This window comes from Triticum urartu, chromosome 2A, assembly GCF_056163025.1.
Source record: "Triticum urartu cultivar PI428250 chromosome 2A, HENAU_Tu73, whole genome shotgun sequence".
Classification (NCBI taxonomy): domain Eukaryota; kingdom Viridiplantae; phylum Streptophyta; class Magnoliopsida; order Poales; family Poaceae; genus Triticum; species Triticum urartu.
In genome coordinates, this window is record NC_141874.1 from 763281110 (window position 1) to 763296765 (window position 15656).

A 15656-nucleotide genomic window follows, 5' to 3' on the forward strand; every position below is an offset into this window, starting at 1 on the left:
CGGCGGCGAGTGCTGGGGGCGGCGACGCGCGTGTGAAGAAGAGAAAGAGAGAGGGGGGGCGGGGTGGGCGCGGCCGTTAACGTTAGTGGGGCCCCTCCCTCTTTGCCGTCCGCCCCCCTTTGCCGTCTGCTTATTTTCTCTTTGCCGTCTGCTAGCGGACGGCAAAGAGGAGGGGCATTAGGTTTTTTAAAGCAGCTCGTCAGTGGGGCCCCCTTCCTCTTTGCCGTCCGCTAGCCGACGACAAAGATTCTTTGCCGTCCGCTAGCGGACAGCAAAGAACTGGCTGATGGCAAATTAGGTCTTTGCCATCAGCCAGTTCTTTGCCGTCTGCTTTTCGGTAGCTGATGGCAAAGAGCTCTTTGCCGTCCGCTAGCTGACGGCAAAGAGCTGGGAGATGGCAAAGTACCTGATTCCAGTAGTGTGTAGCATGGAATATATCGCCATCTCTTGGTAGTTATGTTGATAATGAAAGTATGCCGCTCAAAATATTATTTATCTCTGCTTTAAAATCGAGGTCTGGCACCTCTACAAATCCCTACTTCCCTCTGCGAAGGGCCTATCTATTTACTTTTATGTTGAGTCATCACCCTCTTATTAAGAAGCATCAACTGGAGAGCACCGCTGTCATTTGCATGCATTACTGTTAATTTATATTGGGTATGACTGGATCTCTTTTACCATGAATTACAATGTTTAGTCAGTCCTTGATCTTTAAAGATGCTCTGCATTTATGTTTTGCGGTCTCAGAAAGGGCTAGCGAGATACCATCTTGTTATATTATATCATGATTGTTTTGAGAAAGTGTTGTCATCCGAGATTTATTATTATTGCTTGCTAGTTGATTATGCCATTGATATGAGTAAACATGAGACCTAAGTGTTATTGTGAATATGGTTAGTCATAATCTTTGCTGAAAAATTGAATGCTGGCTTTACATATTTACAACAACAAGAGAAAACCGAGTTTGTAAAAAATTTTCTTTATCACTTTCAGTTTGTCAACTGAATTGCTTGAGGACAAGCAAAGGTTTAAGCTTGGGGGAGTTGATATGTCTCCGTCATATCTACTTTTCCAAACACTTTTTCCCTTGTTTTGGACTCTAACTTGCATGATTTGAATGGAACTAACCCGGACTGACGCTGTTTTCAACAGAATTGCCATGGTGTTATTTATGTGCAGAAACAAAAGTTTTCGGAATGACCTGAAACTTCACGGATATTATTTTTGGAAATAATAAAAAATAATGGCGAAAGAATCAAGGTCAGGGGGTCCACACCCTTTCCACGAGGGTGGGGGGCGCGCCCCCTGCCTCGTGGGCCCCCTGGAGCTCCACCGACCTTAACTACAACTCTATATATTCACGTCCGGGGAGAAAAAAATCAGAGAGAAAGATTCATCGCATTTTACAATACGGAGCCGCCGCCAAGCCCTAATCTCTCTCGGGAGGACTGGTCTGGAGTCCGTTCAGGGCACTGGAGAGGGGAATCCGTCGCCATCGTCATCATCAACCATCCTTCATCACCAATTTCATGATGCTCACCACCGTGCGTGAGTAATTCCATCGTAGGCTTGCTGGACGGTGATGGGTTGGATGAGATTTATCATGTAATCTAGTTAGTTTTGTTAGGGTTTGATCCCTAGTATCCACTATGTTCTGAGATTGATGTTGCTATGACTTTGCTATGCTTAATGCTTGTCACTAGGGCCCGAGTGCCATGATTTCAGATCTGAACCTATTATGTTTTCATGAATATATGTGAGTTCTTGATCCTATCTTGCAAGTCTATAGTCACCTACTATGTGTTAATACTTTGGTCCGGTACTCTATTAAAAGGAGGCCTTAATATCCCTAGTTTTCATTAGGACCCCGCTGCCACGGGAGGGTAGGACAAAAGATGTCATGCAAGTTCTTTTCCATAAGCACGTATGACTATATTCGGAATACATGCCTACATTACATTGATGAATTGGAGCTAGTTCTGTGTCACCCTATGTTATGACTGTTACATGATGAACCGCATCTGGCATAATTCTCCATCACCGATCCAATGCCTACGAGCTTTTCACATATTGTTCTTCGCTTATTTACTTTTCCGCTGCTACTGTTACAATCACTACAAAACCCAAAAATATTACTTTTGCTACTGTTACCGTTATTTCCATATTACTTTGCTACTAAATACTTTGCTGAAGATACTAAGTTATCTAGGTGTGGTTGAATTGACAACTCAACTGCTAATACTTGAGAATATTCTTTGGCTCCCCTTGTGTCGAATCAATAAATTTGAGTTGAATACTCTACCCTCGAAAACTGTTGCGATCCCCTATACTTCTGGGTTATTAGGGAGCAGCCTTGGGAGCTCGGGCGGGGAGCAGCCAGGGAGCTTGGGCGGTTCCAGCCCGCCGCAGCTGCTGCTTCCCGCCGGCCACGGCCAGAGCTGGACGGCCCTGACGAGCTCGCCGGTGTGGTGCTGGCCGGCTCCGGCGACGAGCTCCCCAGGAGGACGGGATTGCTTTTTTTAAAAAAAAATTCAGAGACCTGATTACTTTTATATTTTGTTTCAGGGACCTGTTTGCTAAAAAATACTTAGGCCGCACCTGTCATAACCTGTCAATGGTCAAACTAACAGTCAAATCAAACGGTCAACCTAACGAGTGGACCCGAGCTGTGATAATAACGTTTAAAGTTAATCAAAGTAGTCATCAGTGCGACATGGTACTTTTTTGGAACAGCTAAACAATTTTATGGTAGCTTTTTGAAAAGATTAAAAAAACGATAACTTTTTGGAACGATGACCCATAACGCGTAGTAGTTTTTTGCTATTCACTCGTTTGCGCCTGTTGGGCAGCAGCGGTAGCTGTTTGCAGTTCGTGCATGTACAACGCTAGTTAGGGTCCTCTTAAAACAAAGGCTGGTGCTTGTAGTTTGCTTTTGGCTTCCCTTTAATGGAATCGGAGGGGGGAAACCCTTCTTCTTTGATAAAAAAAAGATACAAGAGCAAGGAGGGAGAAGAGAGAGCCGTCCATCCATCGTACGTTCTAGCTGTCCGGGTTGATGCCTATCTACTGCTACTTGGGTCTCGCTGAACTGGGCTCAACTAGTTGACCCATTCATTCCCTATTACTTTTGGGTTGGCCTTTCGCTTTCGTGAAGCACTGCTATCTAGCACGTCACGAACCATGCTATCCTCTGAACCACAAACGTAACACGATAAATAGTCGATGATGGTGTCCCCGCGGAATTCATGTTCCATGTTTCCATCCAGTAGGTGGTAGGCGTTAATTCTTGGCTGGTAGTCAGTCGACTCGTCCCCGTCGCGGCACACGTACACTGTGTCAGCACTGATAGACGAGGACAGCCCGGCCGGCACCGATAGCGTGCGGCCAGTACCTAGGAACACGGCGCGCCCATGCAGCCTGTTCATGGGCACTGTCTTGCCTGCGTCTAGATCCACCCGGTGTGTCTTGTACCATGGCATCTTGGTTCTCGTTCGACACACCAAAATCAGCTCGTCGTCGTTGTCGACAAGGTTCACAAAGCCACGGTGAAACAGGAAGAGATCTTCATTCATCTCGACCGCCACCACCAATTGTGGCCTCTAGCCAGCAGCCGTGAGGTCCATCACCATGACGCCCTTCTTGGTGACGCCATAGAAGCGGCCTGCGAAGGACAATGCTGTAATCATGGGATCGGAACCAGGCAGCGCACACCGGCTCCATCGCTCAACATTGGGCTTGGCGATCGCCAACACTTGTCCATAATCGTGGAAATCAAGCGCTATACTTGAGTGATCTGCGAGGCCGGCCGCGTACATTCGCAATCTTCCCAGCCTATTGCTCCAACTGACATCCTCGCGGTTGAGCGAACACAAGAGTGTGGTCGCATTCGGGAGGGCCATGAGCTGCCGGGTTAGCGGATTAAGGAGCTGGATGGCGTAAGTGCCCTTGTCGCACATCATGATGAGGCCCTCGGAGGTTGGCCCGAACAAGAATTGACGCCGGAGCTCCGGGAGGTCCACCTGGATGCGCTCCCCGGTCGAAACGTTCAGGAAGTCGCGGCGCTTGCACTTCCAGATGTCGTCTAAGGTCCGCCATGGGAGCATGATCCACCGCCGGGGGTGGAACCGGCGGTCCATACAGTTGTGCACGTGCGGGGACTCGGTGCATCGCCGCCACTGGCTGCACACCGCGCGGAAGCGGAGGTAGTCGGAGACATCGTCCACAAGGAGACGCTCAGCGATCTTGCCCGCTGGCCCGTCCGTCAGGTTGGCCCAGTCTCTCCTGCAAGCCATGCATAACGAGTCGTATCACGTGAGACTTTCTTTTAACCATATAACCATACAGAAAGATTAGATGCATGAGATGATAGTATTACAGAAGAGGAGAATCCCAACAGAGTATACGTCTTAATAATAGTACAGTAATACAAAAGCAAAACACAACTATGATTTTCTGTTGATCTTCTGCGATTAATGATGATGGAATGATGGATCGAGATCCGATCGAGAGGAACAGGAAAGGAAATCCTTCCTACGCACCAGTTGGGGTGGGCGGAGAGGGCACGCGGTGAGTCGATGTCGACGAGCTCAGTGCGTGCTTGCTTTGCACGGTGGCAGCACGTTCCTACGACCATGTTGCCAATCGGGTCCGCCGTGTTTGCGTCCCTGGTTTCGTCGGAGTAATATGGTGGAGACGGAGTTTCCTTGTGCTGTCCGGAAACGAGTCCTCCAAGAATTCCAGTCCGGGCGCGACGATACCCTCAGCCTAAGCCGGATCGTGCCTCACCGCGACGCTGGGCAGTCTGATTCCAACGAGCGCCTCGCGCCAAGGCGAGACGGGCCAGGCCCAAAGTACAATTTCTAAATCGTGCAAATTTTTTTTTTTGCGAATGCTAAAAATTATAAATTTTTCATGCAATAAACGTATAAATTTCTCATGCCGTAGAGTGTAAAAAATTGTCATACCTTAAAAACAACAAAAATGCACACGTAGTAGCCATGCTGTATAGCATAACAGAAATGCCATGACATGCAGCGTAAATTTGCCATGCTAAAGAGCAAAATAATTTTTTGTGTGTATATTGAAACAAAACACAAAACAAACATACAAAATTCCCATGACATAGCCAAAAAACTACCACCTGTCTAGATACAAAATCATATACTCCCTCCGTTCCTAAATATAAGTTTTTTTAGAGATTCCAATGCGGACTACATACGAAGCAAAATGAGTGAGTCTACACTCTAAAATACGTCTATATTCATCCGTATATAGTCTTTATTGAAATCTCTAAAAAGACTTATATTTAGGAACGGAGGGAGTACTATAAAACAACAGCAACATACAAAAATTATTGTGACAAATAGTCTTATGGATAAAATTAGATAATTTTGTTCCTTGGAAATCATGGCAAATTTTGAAAAGGTTTGTACTGCTCATGCGGCAACATGAGATAATTCTTATTCCTACAAATCAAGGCGAGGATTTAAAAAATATATGTAAAAGTACTTGCATCACAAGTTTAGGGATAATTGTTCTCTACAAACAAGACAAATTTCGAAAGTGTTTCTAATGATCACATGGCAATTTTAGGAAAATCGTGTTTCCTAAATGTCATGGCAAGTTATAGAAAATTTGTAAGTCACATGCCAAAGTAAGAACTGGTTGGCGAAAGCTTGCCAGCGAAGGAATTGATGTCAATAGTACACTAGACGACGCAGATGCGGCGGTGCCAGGATGGGGGCACCGGCGGGAAAGACTCCTCCCCTCGAACTCAGCAGATCTCTGTCTCTTCGAGTAAGCGCAGAGAAATTCAGTGGCGGCGGTGGAGTAGGAGTGCAGTGAAGACGGAGGAGGGGGCTAAATATATGATAGGTGGGGGAAACACCGCAGTTTGAAAACCAAAACCACCTCCAATGTTCACAAACTACAAGTGGTTTCAGAATCACGCCATGCCGGAGCGCTGCTCGCAAGCCAGCGAGGAGGCGCACAGAGGAGGCGGATAGTTGACAGATACAAGAGATACAAGTCTTGCTACCTCAACACATTTTAATTACTATCTCGAGTAGAAAATTTTAGAGTAGTGATACACACGAGGTAGCCTACTACATGCCATGATCTTGCTGATGGTGTTTAACATGATTTGTCGATGATAACAACGCAGAAGGATCTTGTTAAGAGCCATTTATAATTAACACAACGAAGTGTGTGATCAACCAAACATTCTCTAATTCCATTGCCGGGGGTGAATGCAGAATGTACTTGCAATTTTGCTGAGTTTCAACCGCACACATCCGGACCATCCATCGATAATGGGACGGTAGATGATCATTAGTGCTTGCATACTCCCAAAGTGCCTACTTCATACGTATCTTCGGTCTTACTATTTTCTAATGTAAAATTTATCGGCTTTTGGAGTCTGTATAGAGTTATAGACTACACATATACCTATGCATAGTTGTTGCTGTGGAAGTCTTGCTACATTCACCAAAAATTGGCAGCAATCTTTTGTCTTCTCTCAGTTTCTTAAGCCTATGAGTCCAAAGGGTGAAGTCTTCAATATATATGAGTCCCCCCGTATACACCGGGCAGCTTACTTGGGCCGGCCCATTTGCGGTGGCATGCCATGGGAAATAGCGAAAAATGATCGCACAAGCTGGGGATCGAACCCACGGCCACTTAAAACGTTACATGAGTCCACAACCGCTGCGATAGCGTACCTGTAGTAGATTATCTAAAGATAGGCGCATTAAGTAAGTGACGGGCTGGGAAATTTAAAAAGATTTTACGAACACTTTGTGAAATGGTCATTTTTTTCATAATTTCTTTTTATTTATTTATTTTCCTTTTCCTGTTACGTTTTTTCTGCCTTTTTCAAAAACTGGTCACGCTTTCAAAATGTTGCCCAAAATTTCAAAAGGTTCGTTGTTTCCAAATTTTCTGCATAAATTAAAATTATTTGCATTTTTGAAAATTGTAAGGAAATTTCAAAAAAAATTGTGTCTTTAATTTTTTCAGAATTTCAAAATGCGGATAATTTTTTGGACAGCACAAACAAATTGTGAAAACAGACATTTTCTGAGAGCACGGACAAAAAATAAATTCCTAAACAGTTTTCAAAAATGAGACTAAATATATGATATCAAAAGTGTTCTAAATTTGCCGGAACATTTTTTTGATTTGTGAACAATTTTTGTGAAAATGAGATTTTTTTAAATTCTGAACAAATTTCAATAGTCGCTTGACAGGACCGATGCCGTCGCTTAGTTGGGCAAGGCCTAAGATTTTCTTTTGTGTTCTATATTTCATTTTTCTCATTTTTTGTTAATTTATCTTTTTTCCTTTTAAAACTTTATTATTATTTTGAAACCTGTACAAAAATTGAAATACCAATGCAGTAGTTTTAAGTAACTCTTTTAAATCATGATTTTAATTCTTTTTTCATTTAAATATTTATTAAATGCTTTTAAAAAGCATTTGTTGTTTTCAATTCTATCATTTCCTATTTATTAGTTATGTTAGAAACTTAAAATGACATTTTTAAGTATCTATATGAATAATGATTTAAAATACATTTTTCCTTCAAACCTGGCATGGATGATTACTCGGACATGCTACGTTGCGCATGGTGTTTTTTTTGGACATTCTTGAAATGACCCCAACATTTGCCAGCAGGTGGCATGCCTATACCTGGCCATGGGCCGCCCAGCCCGGATGGCCCGACCCAACCCGGCCCGAAAATCCTAGGCCGGGCTCGGGCCTGGAAAATGAACTCGACGAGTAGATTGGGCTAGGATCGGGCCTGCAAAAAATGCAATTTTAACCATAGCTAGGCCGACCGGGCCATGTCGGGCTTTCTCGGGCTCGGGCCCGATTTAGTAGCCCGATGGTCGTGCCGGGTCGGGCTCGGGCCTGGGTTTTTAGCATCGGACTTTTTTTGCCCCAGCTCGAAGCCCGGCCTGGCCCGAGGTATGCCCAGGTATAGGCATGCCCATGGTACGCCTCCATTCCCTCAGTATTTTTTTCATGGCCTTGTATGACCAATTCAAGGCACCAATCCATGTTGCATGGGTTTTCGACAAGTTTTGCATTTTCTAGAGTTTTCTTGGTGAAAAAATAACAATTAATGACAGAACATGTTGCAATGTGCATACGGTGTCGAAAATCATTCAGAATAGGTACGGATGCCTAACATGGGCATGCCCACTTGTTTGCAAAAGTGGGGAGCTGTCGAGTGCGGCGAATCTGCACCCGGGCTCAGCTGCACCCATGCTCATGGGAAAAATCAAAACAAATACAAAAGTTTCAAAAATTCCAAAGTTTATTTGTGTGGTTGATAATTAGATGCATGAGGGTCTCTGCAAAATTCAACTCATTTGGACATTTGAGCAAGTTTGTGCAAAAAAGACAAAATTAGGGTCTGTAAAAAAGTTTATTGTTCACGAACTGTTTTGACCCGATTTGTCCTTTTTGCCGAGACCTACTCAAATATCCAAATGAGTTGAAATTTGGAGCGGACCTCACGCATCAAATTATCTACCACACAATTATTTTTGGAATTGTTTGAATTTTTCTAGTTTTTTTTGAATTTTTTGCTGATCGGGAGCAGCTGAGCCCGGGCTCCAGGATGAATTATCGGGGGCAGTCTTGATATTTCCAAAAAATACCATGTTCAATGGAGAGTGTTCGGATAGGCCAGAAGGGTATGTTTGGGAGCACCTCATTTCTCGACATCCTTAAATTGCCCCATTTTTCATGGCCTCGTTTGACCAATTTAAGGCACAATGCCAAATTGTTTGGGGTTTCACCCAATTTTGCATTTTTTGAAGTTTTCATGGTTAAGAAGGCCGATAAAATGACCGGATGTGTCACTACTTGCATATGGTGTCGAAAATAGTCCAAACCAGGCATATGCCTACCATGGGCATGCCTACCTTCTTGCAAAAGTGGGGTTCATTTTAAGGATGTCCAAGACTATGTTTAATGTAGAGTGTTCAGATAGGGCCAGAAGGGTCCGTTTGAAAGCTCGTTGTTTTTCGACAACCGTCAAATAAGCCCCAATATTTTCCACCGGCTTCTATGACCAATTCAAGGCACTATGCCAAGTTGTTTTGATTTTTGAGAAGTTTTGCATTTTCTAGAGTTTTCTCGGTGAAAATAGGTCGATAAATGGTCAGACGTGTCGCAACATGTAAACGATATCGGAAGTCATTCAAACCTGACATGGATGCCTCATATGTCCATGTCAGGCTCTTACAAGACGCTGGGATCATTTATCCATAGCCTAAAACATACAAGTTAGATGAGTGTATTTGTAATTCCCGTCACTATCACTCAACATAAACATTTTATTTTTTCCTAACAATTTCCTGAAATTTGTCAACAATTTTGGAATTTCAAAGTGTGTATGGAAATTTTACTACCTTGAACACTTTTTTTCCAATTTGAAAAAATGATGTGTTTTTGTTTCCCAATAATGCTCGCCAATTTGAAAAAGTGCTTGCATTTTTAAATGTTTGGAAATTCAAAAACTGACATGTTTTCAAAAAAAATGTTCACAAATTTGATAAATTATTCGTCTTTTTGAAAAAATGTCCGCAGTTTCAGAAAAATATTTACAATTCTGAAAAACTATTCTCAAGATTTGAAAAATGTTCACAAAATCAAAGTATTTTTCATAAAAAAGGTTCAGAAATTTCAAATAAAAGATCACGTCTCCAAAAGAAGTTCAAGTTTTGAAAAAGGTTTCGTATTTTTAAAAATATTCCAAAAGATGAAAAAAAACACATTAAAATATAAAAGACGCTTTAGCTAGAATGTCCGGTCCGGTTGTACAGTACCAGTTTTGATCTGCTACAGTATTTCTAATAAAAAAACATCTACAATACGTCCACTCTAGGTGATAAACAACTGCGCTACATAATTATCACCAAACGGTGATGGTTCCGGTGGCTGTTAGCAATTTCACAAACCAGGGACAGCTTTTCGCGACGTATTTTCAGGAAAGACCATCCTACCCTTTATTATGAAGGGGTATGGACAGATCTCGTCCATTGATGTGTTCAGGGGTTGTATCGAAGAAGAAGTGGATATATAATTGTTGCGCTCTCGTTTAACTGTGAACCCTTGTTCCAAGTATACAATTGTCCTTGGCTCAAGGTTAATCCAAGAGAGCAAGATTGAGCCTTTATTCTGATAGAAAGCAAGATTGACCCTCGTTCCCCTGCCACCACTGGAAGCACCTCCTGCTTGCAACGATGTTTTATTTAGAGGTCAGCCCCCCTCAGTACTAATTTTTTTTCGCGAATACGCGCGGAGCGTATCATTCCATTGATAGAAAGAGGAGAACAAACAGAGGCGAACCTCACTAAGCGTACACTGGAAGGCGCTTATGAGGTCGCAGTGAGCAGGGAAGGGGGTTGCTCAGCCCACATACAACAAAGTCAGGTTACACCAATGATCGAACTAAGCCCTCGAGCACCGGCGTTGGCCCAAGTGCGAGCTTCCTCCTTAATGCTATGGGTGAGGAGGGTGGTGGAGGGGGTTGCACCGTCGAAGATGCACGCGTTGCGATGTCTCTAGATGTTCCATGCAGTTAGCGCAACGAGGGAGGCAAGGCCTTTGCGCTGGCCCGTCGAGGAGTCATGGATGGCCATAGTCCACCAATCATAGAAGTCCATGGTGCCGTCTGGAGGAGGCGTAGTGAGGCGGCACCAGGAGAAGATATCATACCACACTGTGTGGGCCACGACGCACCCCATGAGGAGGTGATGCCTCGTCTCCACGTCTTGGTCACATAGCGCGCGGGCGGCGTTGTGGGGTAAACCATGGCGGGCAAGGCGAGCGGAGGTCCAACAACGGTCGAGGCCGGCAAGCCAGAGGAAGATCTTGATTCTCTCCGGCACCCAGGGCTTCCAGGTGAGGCTCCAAGTCGGGGAAGCAATTGAACCATGGAAGAGCGCAAGGTAGCAAGACTTGGCGGTGTAGGTGCCGCTCTCGGTCCATTTCCAGCGTATGGAATCCGGTGAGTTTTGCAGCGAGATGCCAGATAGGCGCCGCCAGATATCCACGTATTGGACGGTAGATTCCACACCCAGGGCCCCTTGGATGTCTCCAATCCAGGCCCTGTCAGGGATTGCCTCGGAAACCAGCCGACGGGAGCAGCGTCGCTTAGGAACAAGGGCGACCAGGGCGGGGGCAAGCTCGGCGATGGAGGAGCCGTCGAGCCAGGGATCGATCCAAAAACGACACTTGTTGCCATTGCCTAGTGTCCAGGAAGTTGAGGTGCGGAAGATCTGTCTCACATCAGAAGCTACGGGCAGGTGAAGGTGGCTCCAGGGTCTCGTCGGGTTGGTGGCCTGTAGCCATAGCCAGCGTGAACGCAGCGCAATGCCAGGGCGTTGTAAATCACGGATGCCGAGGCCCCAAGCTGTCGCAGCCGACACACCTTTTGCCAGTTAACGAGGCAGCTGCCCGACCTAGCATCCTTCCTGCCGTGCCAGAAGAAATCCCGAATGATGCGGTTCGCCAACTTCAAGATGGTGGGACAAAGCGCCATTGAAAGCATGATGTGAACGGGCATCGCCGTGAGGACGTGCCGAACAAGTGCCAGTCTCTCACCACGTGAGAGAAGCGAGGCCCGCGAGGAGGAAAGCTTCCTAGCAAGGTTGTCGATCAAGGGCATGAGGGCCGAAGAATGGATCTTGCGGATTGAGAGCGGCAGTCCAAGGTATTTGACCGGGAAGGAGGACACTTGGCATGCAAGGGTTGCACCCATCACAGACGTAGCCTCATCAGAGCACTGAATGGGGGTGACCGAGCATTTGGCGTAGTTAGTGTGTAGGCCGGATGCCGTCCCAAAGGTGTGCAAGATGGCCTTGACGGAGGTCAGCTCGTCCTCGTCCGGCTGGCAGAATAAGACAACATCATCCGCAAATAGGGAAATGCTCGAGGCGATCCGCCTGGGGGTAAGGCGACGAAGAACTCCCATGCTAACCGCGTGTTGCATGAAGGTGTTTAGCGTGTCGATGACCAAGACGAACATCATGGGGGAGACGGGATCGCCCTGGCGTAGCCCCTTCTCGTGGAGGACCGGTGGGCCTGGTTTCCCATTGATGAGAACTCGAGTCTTGGCCGTAGAGAGAAGGATGGAGATCCACTCACACCAATGATGCCCGAATCCGAGGTGCTGCATGGTCTCGAGCAGGAAAGCCTAAGAGACGGAGTCGAAAGCTCTAGCAATGTCCAACTTGAGCATAGCTCGCGGGGCGCGAATCTGATGGAGGTACCGAGCTGTCTGTTGCACCAGCAGGAAGTTGTCGTGAACCGAGCGCCCAGCCACAAACGCGCTCTGGTTCGTGGAGACAAGCTCACCGAGCCTCGGAGCGAGGCGAAGCGAAAGCACCTTAGCGAAAAGCTTGGCCACGAGGTGACTAAGGCTGATCGACCAGTAATCGAAGAGCGTGGAAGCGTCAGCTTTTTTCAGCAGGAGAACAACAAGGGCCTCGTTGAGCTTCTGGAAGCCACGCCCGTTGCCCGTGAAGAGCTTATCAAAGGCCTCGCAAAAGTCGTCTTTGATGATTGGCCAACATGAACGAAGGAACTCCGAGGAGAATCCATCTGGGCCTGGCGATTTGCCCGTGGGGAGCTGCTTGACAGCATTCCAAATCCCGTCCTTGGAAAAAGGTCTCTCAAGCTCGGAGAGGTTGAAGTTGCGCCTATCCATGACGCCAAGGTTGAGGGTGAAAGGACGCTCATCGATAGTGACAAGGATGCCCGAGAAGTGCTCAAAGGCCGCGCGAGCAAGGCCCTCCTCGTTGCGGATCACATCATCTCCAACACGCAGCTCGGCGATGAATTTCTTTTGTTGTCGATGCACGGCATGGATCTTGTGGAAGGCAGAGTTAGTTTCCCCATCTCGGAGCCAGGCAAATCTTGTGCGTTGGCGCTGAATAGAACGCTCCAAGGAAGCTAGACCAAGGTAGGCTAGTTTGGCTCCCGGCGAAGCCAAGATTCCGCCGGGGAGAGGGGGCGAATGTCCTGCGCGGCATCCAGGCGCATGATGAGCTCGCGAGCAATCATCCGCTGGATCGTAATATGGCCAAGCTTCTTAGCGCTCCAGCTTTGAAGGTGCTTGGCAGTAACTTTGAGACGAGCGTAGATGCGCTGGAACGGGTCTGGATCCGGGGGCACCGAGGCCCACGCCCCAGTCACCACGGCCTGGAAGCCCTCAAGTTTGGGCCAGAACCGCTCGAAATGGAAACGCCTGGGGGCCCGTGAGCGCGGGGTGTAGTCGACCATTAGGGTGCAGTGATCGGAAGTGGTGGAGGCCAAGCAACGAAGCATGCAAGTGGGGTGCGCCGTCTCGCAGGAGGGGGTGCAGAGCACTCTGTCATTACGCACAAGCGTCGGGGAGTCCTGCTCATTCGACCACGTGTACCGCCGGCCGTGAAGGTACATATCATGGAGCTCCATGTCCGCCACAAAGCGCCGGAAACGATGCATGATGCGACGGTTCAGCCGGTTGTTGTTCTTGTCCTCAGCGCTTAAGATCATATTGAAGTCTCCCCCGAGCAACCAAGGGCCGGCGATAGTGTCACGGAGATCGTGTAGCTCGTTGAGGAAGGTGATCTTATCGGTGTCCCCTTGCGGTCCATACACTCCCGTAAGCCACCAGTGCTGATCTTCGGAGGGCGATGTCACAAGGAGCGTGACGTGGTGGTCGCCGATGGAAGGGTTGGAGAGAGTCGCTAGGGTACGCTGCCAAGCAATGAGAATTCCGCCACGGGTGCCGTCCGCGGGAAGAAAGAAGAAATCCTGGAAGCGGGGGCCTAAAGTTTCAATCACAGGATTGTTTCCTCGAGGCAAACGATACAAGGAGGGGAAGCGGAGAGCGTGCTTCGGACAGTCGTACGCTTCGCGCGGCTATTCAAGCCACGGACGTTCCAAAATACAATTTTTGTACTATCCATAGAGAGAGGGGGGGCCTAGAAGGTGACGAAAAATGCGACAGTCAAATCTCGACGAGGCGTGGCTCAGTCTTAGGCCTAGTCGACGGCGTGATGCTCTCAAGCAACTGGCGGGGCACCGACCAGCCATAAAAGTCCGCAAACGCCCGGACAACGTCTGCAGCCAGAGGCTTGGCAAAGAGCTTGGCATACTGCTCAAGAGCCTTGGCAGAGACGGGCTCATCGTCCTTGAGGATCCTGAGTCGATGAAGGAGGACGCGCTTCGCTTTTGTCTCCGAGTCAAGGCCCCGGTCCGCCTTGGCAATCCGGTCGCTCCAGCGCGGGGTGAAGTCTATCGGGATGGCACGTCGTCGTCGGGGCCCAGGGGATGGGAGCAGCGCAACGGTAGGGACTTGCACTGCCTCGATGAATTGCTGGAGGGGAGGGGCTGGTGCCTGGTCTTGGACCGAAATGACAGCAGTTGGCTCATGCATGGCCTGGCTAGCAGGTGCGGCATGCGAGGAGACTTGCCCAACATTGCATGGGGGCGGGCTTTCCCCATGCATGGAACGTGAGGCAGCGGCAGGAAGCGCCAAACCAGGTGGGGCCATGGAAGCGACATCCTCATGCACCGCCAGGCTGTCGGGGTGGGTGGTAGCCAAGGCGCAGATCCCGGGGCTCCCGACAGGATCAGAAGCACCAGTCACCAACGATCGTGCGGGGGGGGGGGGCAGCAGATGGGGATCCGAGGCCCGACGTGGGAGGGACGCCGCCAATCAGCAGCTGGCGCGGAGGCGTGGGTGGTAGGCCATGCGCAGGATCCTTGCAGGAGTCCTCGATTGGCGCAACAACAGGGCGCTGGCGCACTGGCATCGGATCGTCCTGGAGCGCGGGCCCAGGCACAGGGCAGCCCGCTGATTGGGCAGGGCGGCGCTGGGGGAATTTCCTGGCCGTTCTCGGCACGAGCCAACGCCGGGTTTCGAAATTCGAAACTAGTCCACGACGCGGACTGACAGGTGCTTTGACGCGGAGCGGTTGCTTTATCCAAAAGCAGCGGGAAGGACAAACGCTGCTGAGGAGGAGGCCTGGCGTTGTGACGTGGGGCGGAGGGGCCCAGCACCCCTTGGTAACCGCGAAAGGGGGGTGGCGGCGACCGCGGTGGCGCCGGCCGCCGTGGGCGGCCCCAGCGGCGCCGGAGCGGCGTGGCGGGAAGTCGTGGCAGCGCGGCCACTTGGGCGGTAGAAGAGGGGAGTCGCCGGCATCGTCGCCTCTGGCCTCATCATCATCAGAACCCGGCATAGAGGGCGGCGGTGGCGTTGGCGGGAATCTGTAGTCTTCAGCCTGGGAGACATGAATTGCGACCGGGAACCGTGCCAAGGTGAGGGCAAAGCGGCTCACAGAGTCAGTCGAGGCATTGAGCGGCACGCCGTCGTCCACCGGAAGAAGCAGCTCGGAGGTCCGAGGAATGGCGTCGGGGTTCAGCGTCCATGCCGTGAGGCGAAAGACGGACATGTCGCTGCCACTGGCAGTCTCAGGGGCAAGCGCCTCAATCATGCAGAACGGCGCGCTGCCACTGGCAGTCTCAGGAGCAAGCGCCTCAATCATGCAGTACTAATTAGCCTGCATCAAGACGATGGTGCTCTCTTGCACTCTTGTCTCTGTGATACCGTGAGGAACGTTGCCGACGTTCGGCACATGAGCTTCAGGAAC

At 48.7% G+C, this 15656-nt stretch overlaps 1 protein-coding gene across 1 annotated transcript; it reads right to left on the reverse strand.

Moving 5' to 3' along the window:
- Positions 1 to 3599: 3599 nt before the first annotated feature.
- LOC147988021 (uncharacterized) lies at positions 3600 to 4292 on the reverse strand. The gene has a single exon (XM_087542581.1). It carries the CDS (start codon positions 4290 to 4292, stop codon positions 3600 to 3602), a length of 693 nt encoding a protein of 230 aa, XP_087398707.1.
- Between the last annotated feature and the right edge of the window lie 11364 nt (positions 4293 to 15656).

Coding starts and splice junctions, on each gene's coding strand:
- LOC147988021 (XM_087542581.1), bottom strand. CDS start 4,292: ATGGCTTGCAGGAGAGACTGGGCCAACCTGACGGACGGGCCAGCGGGC.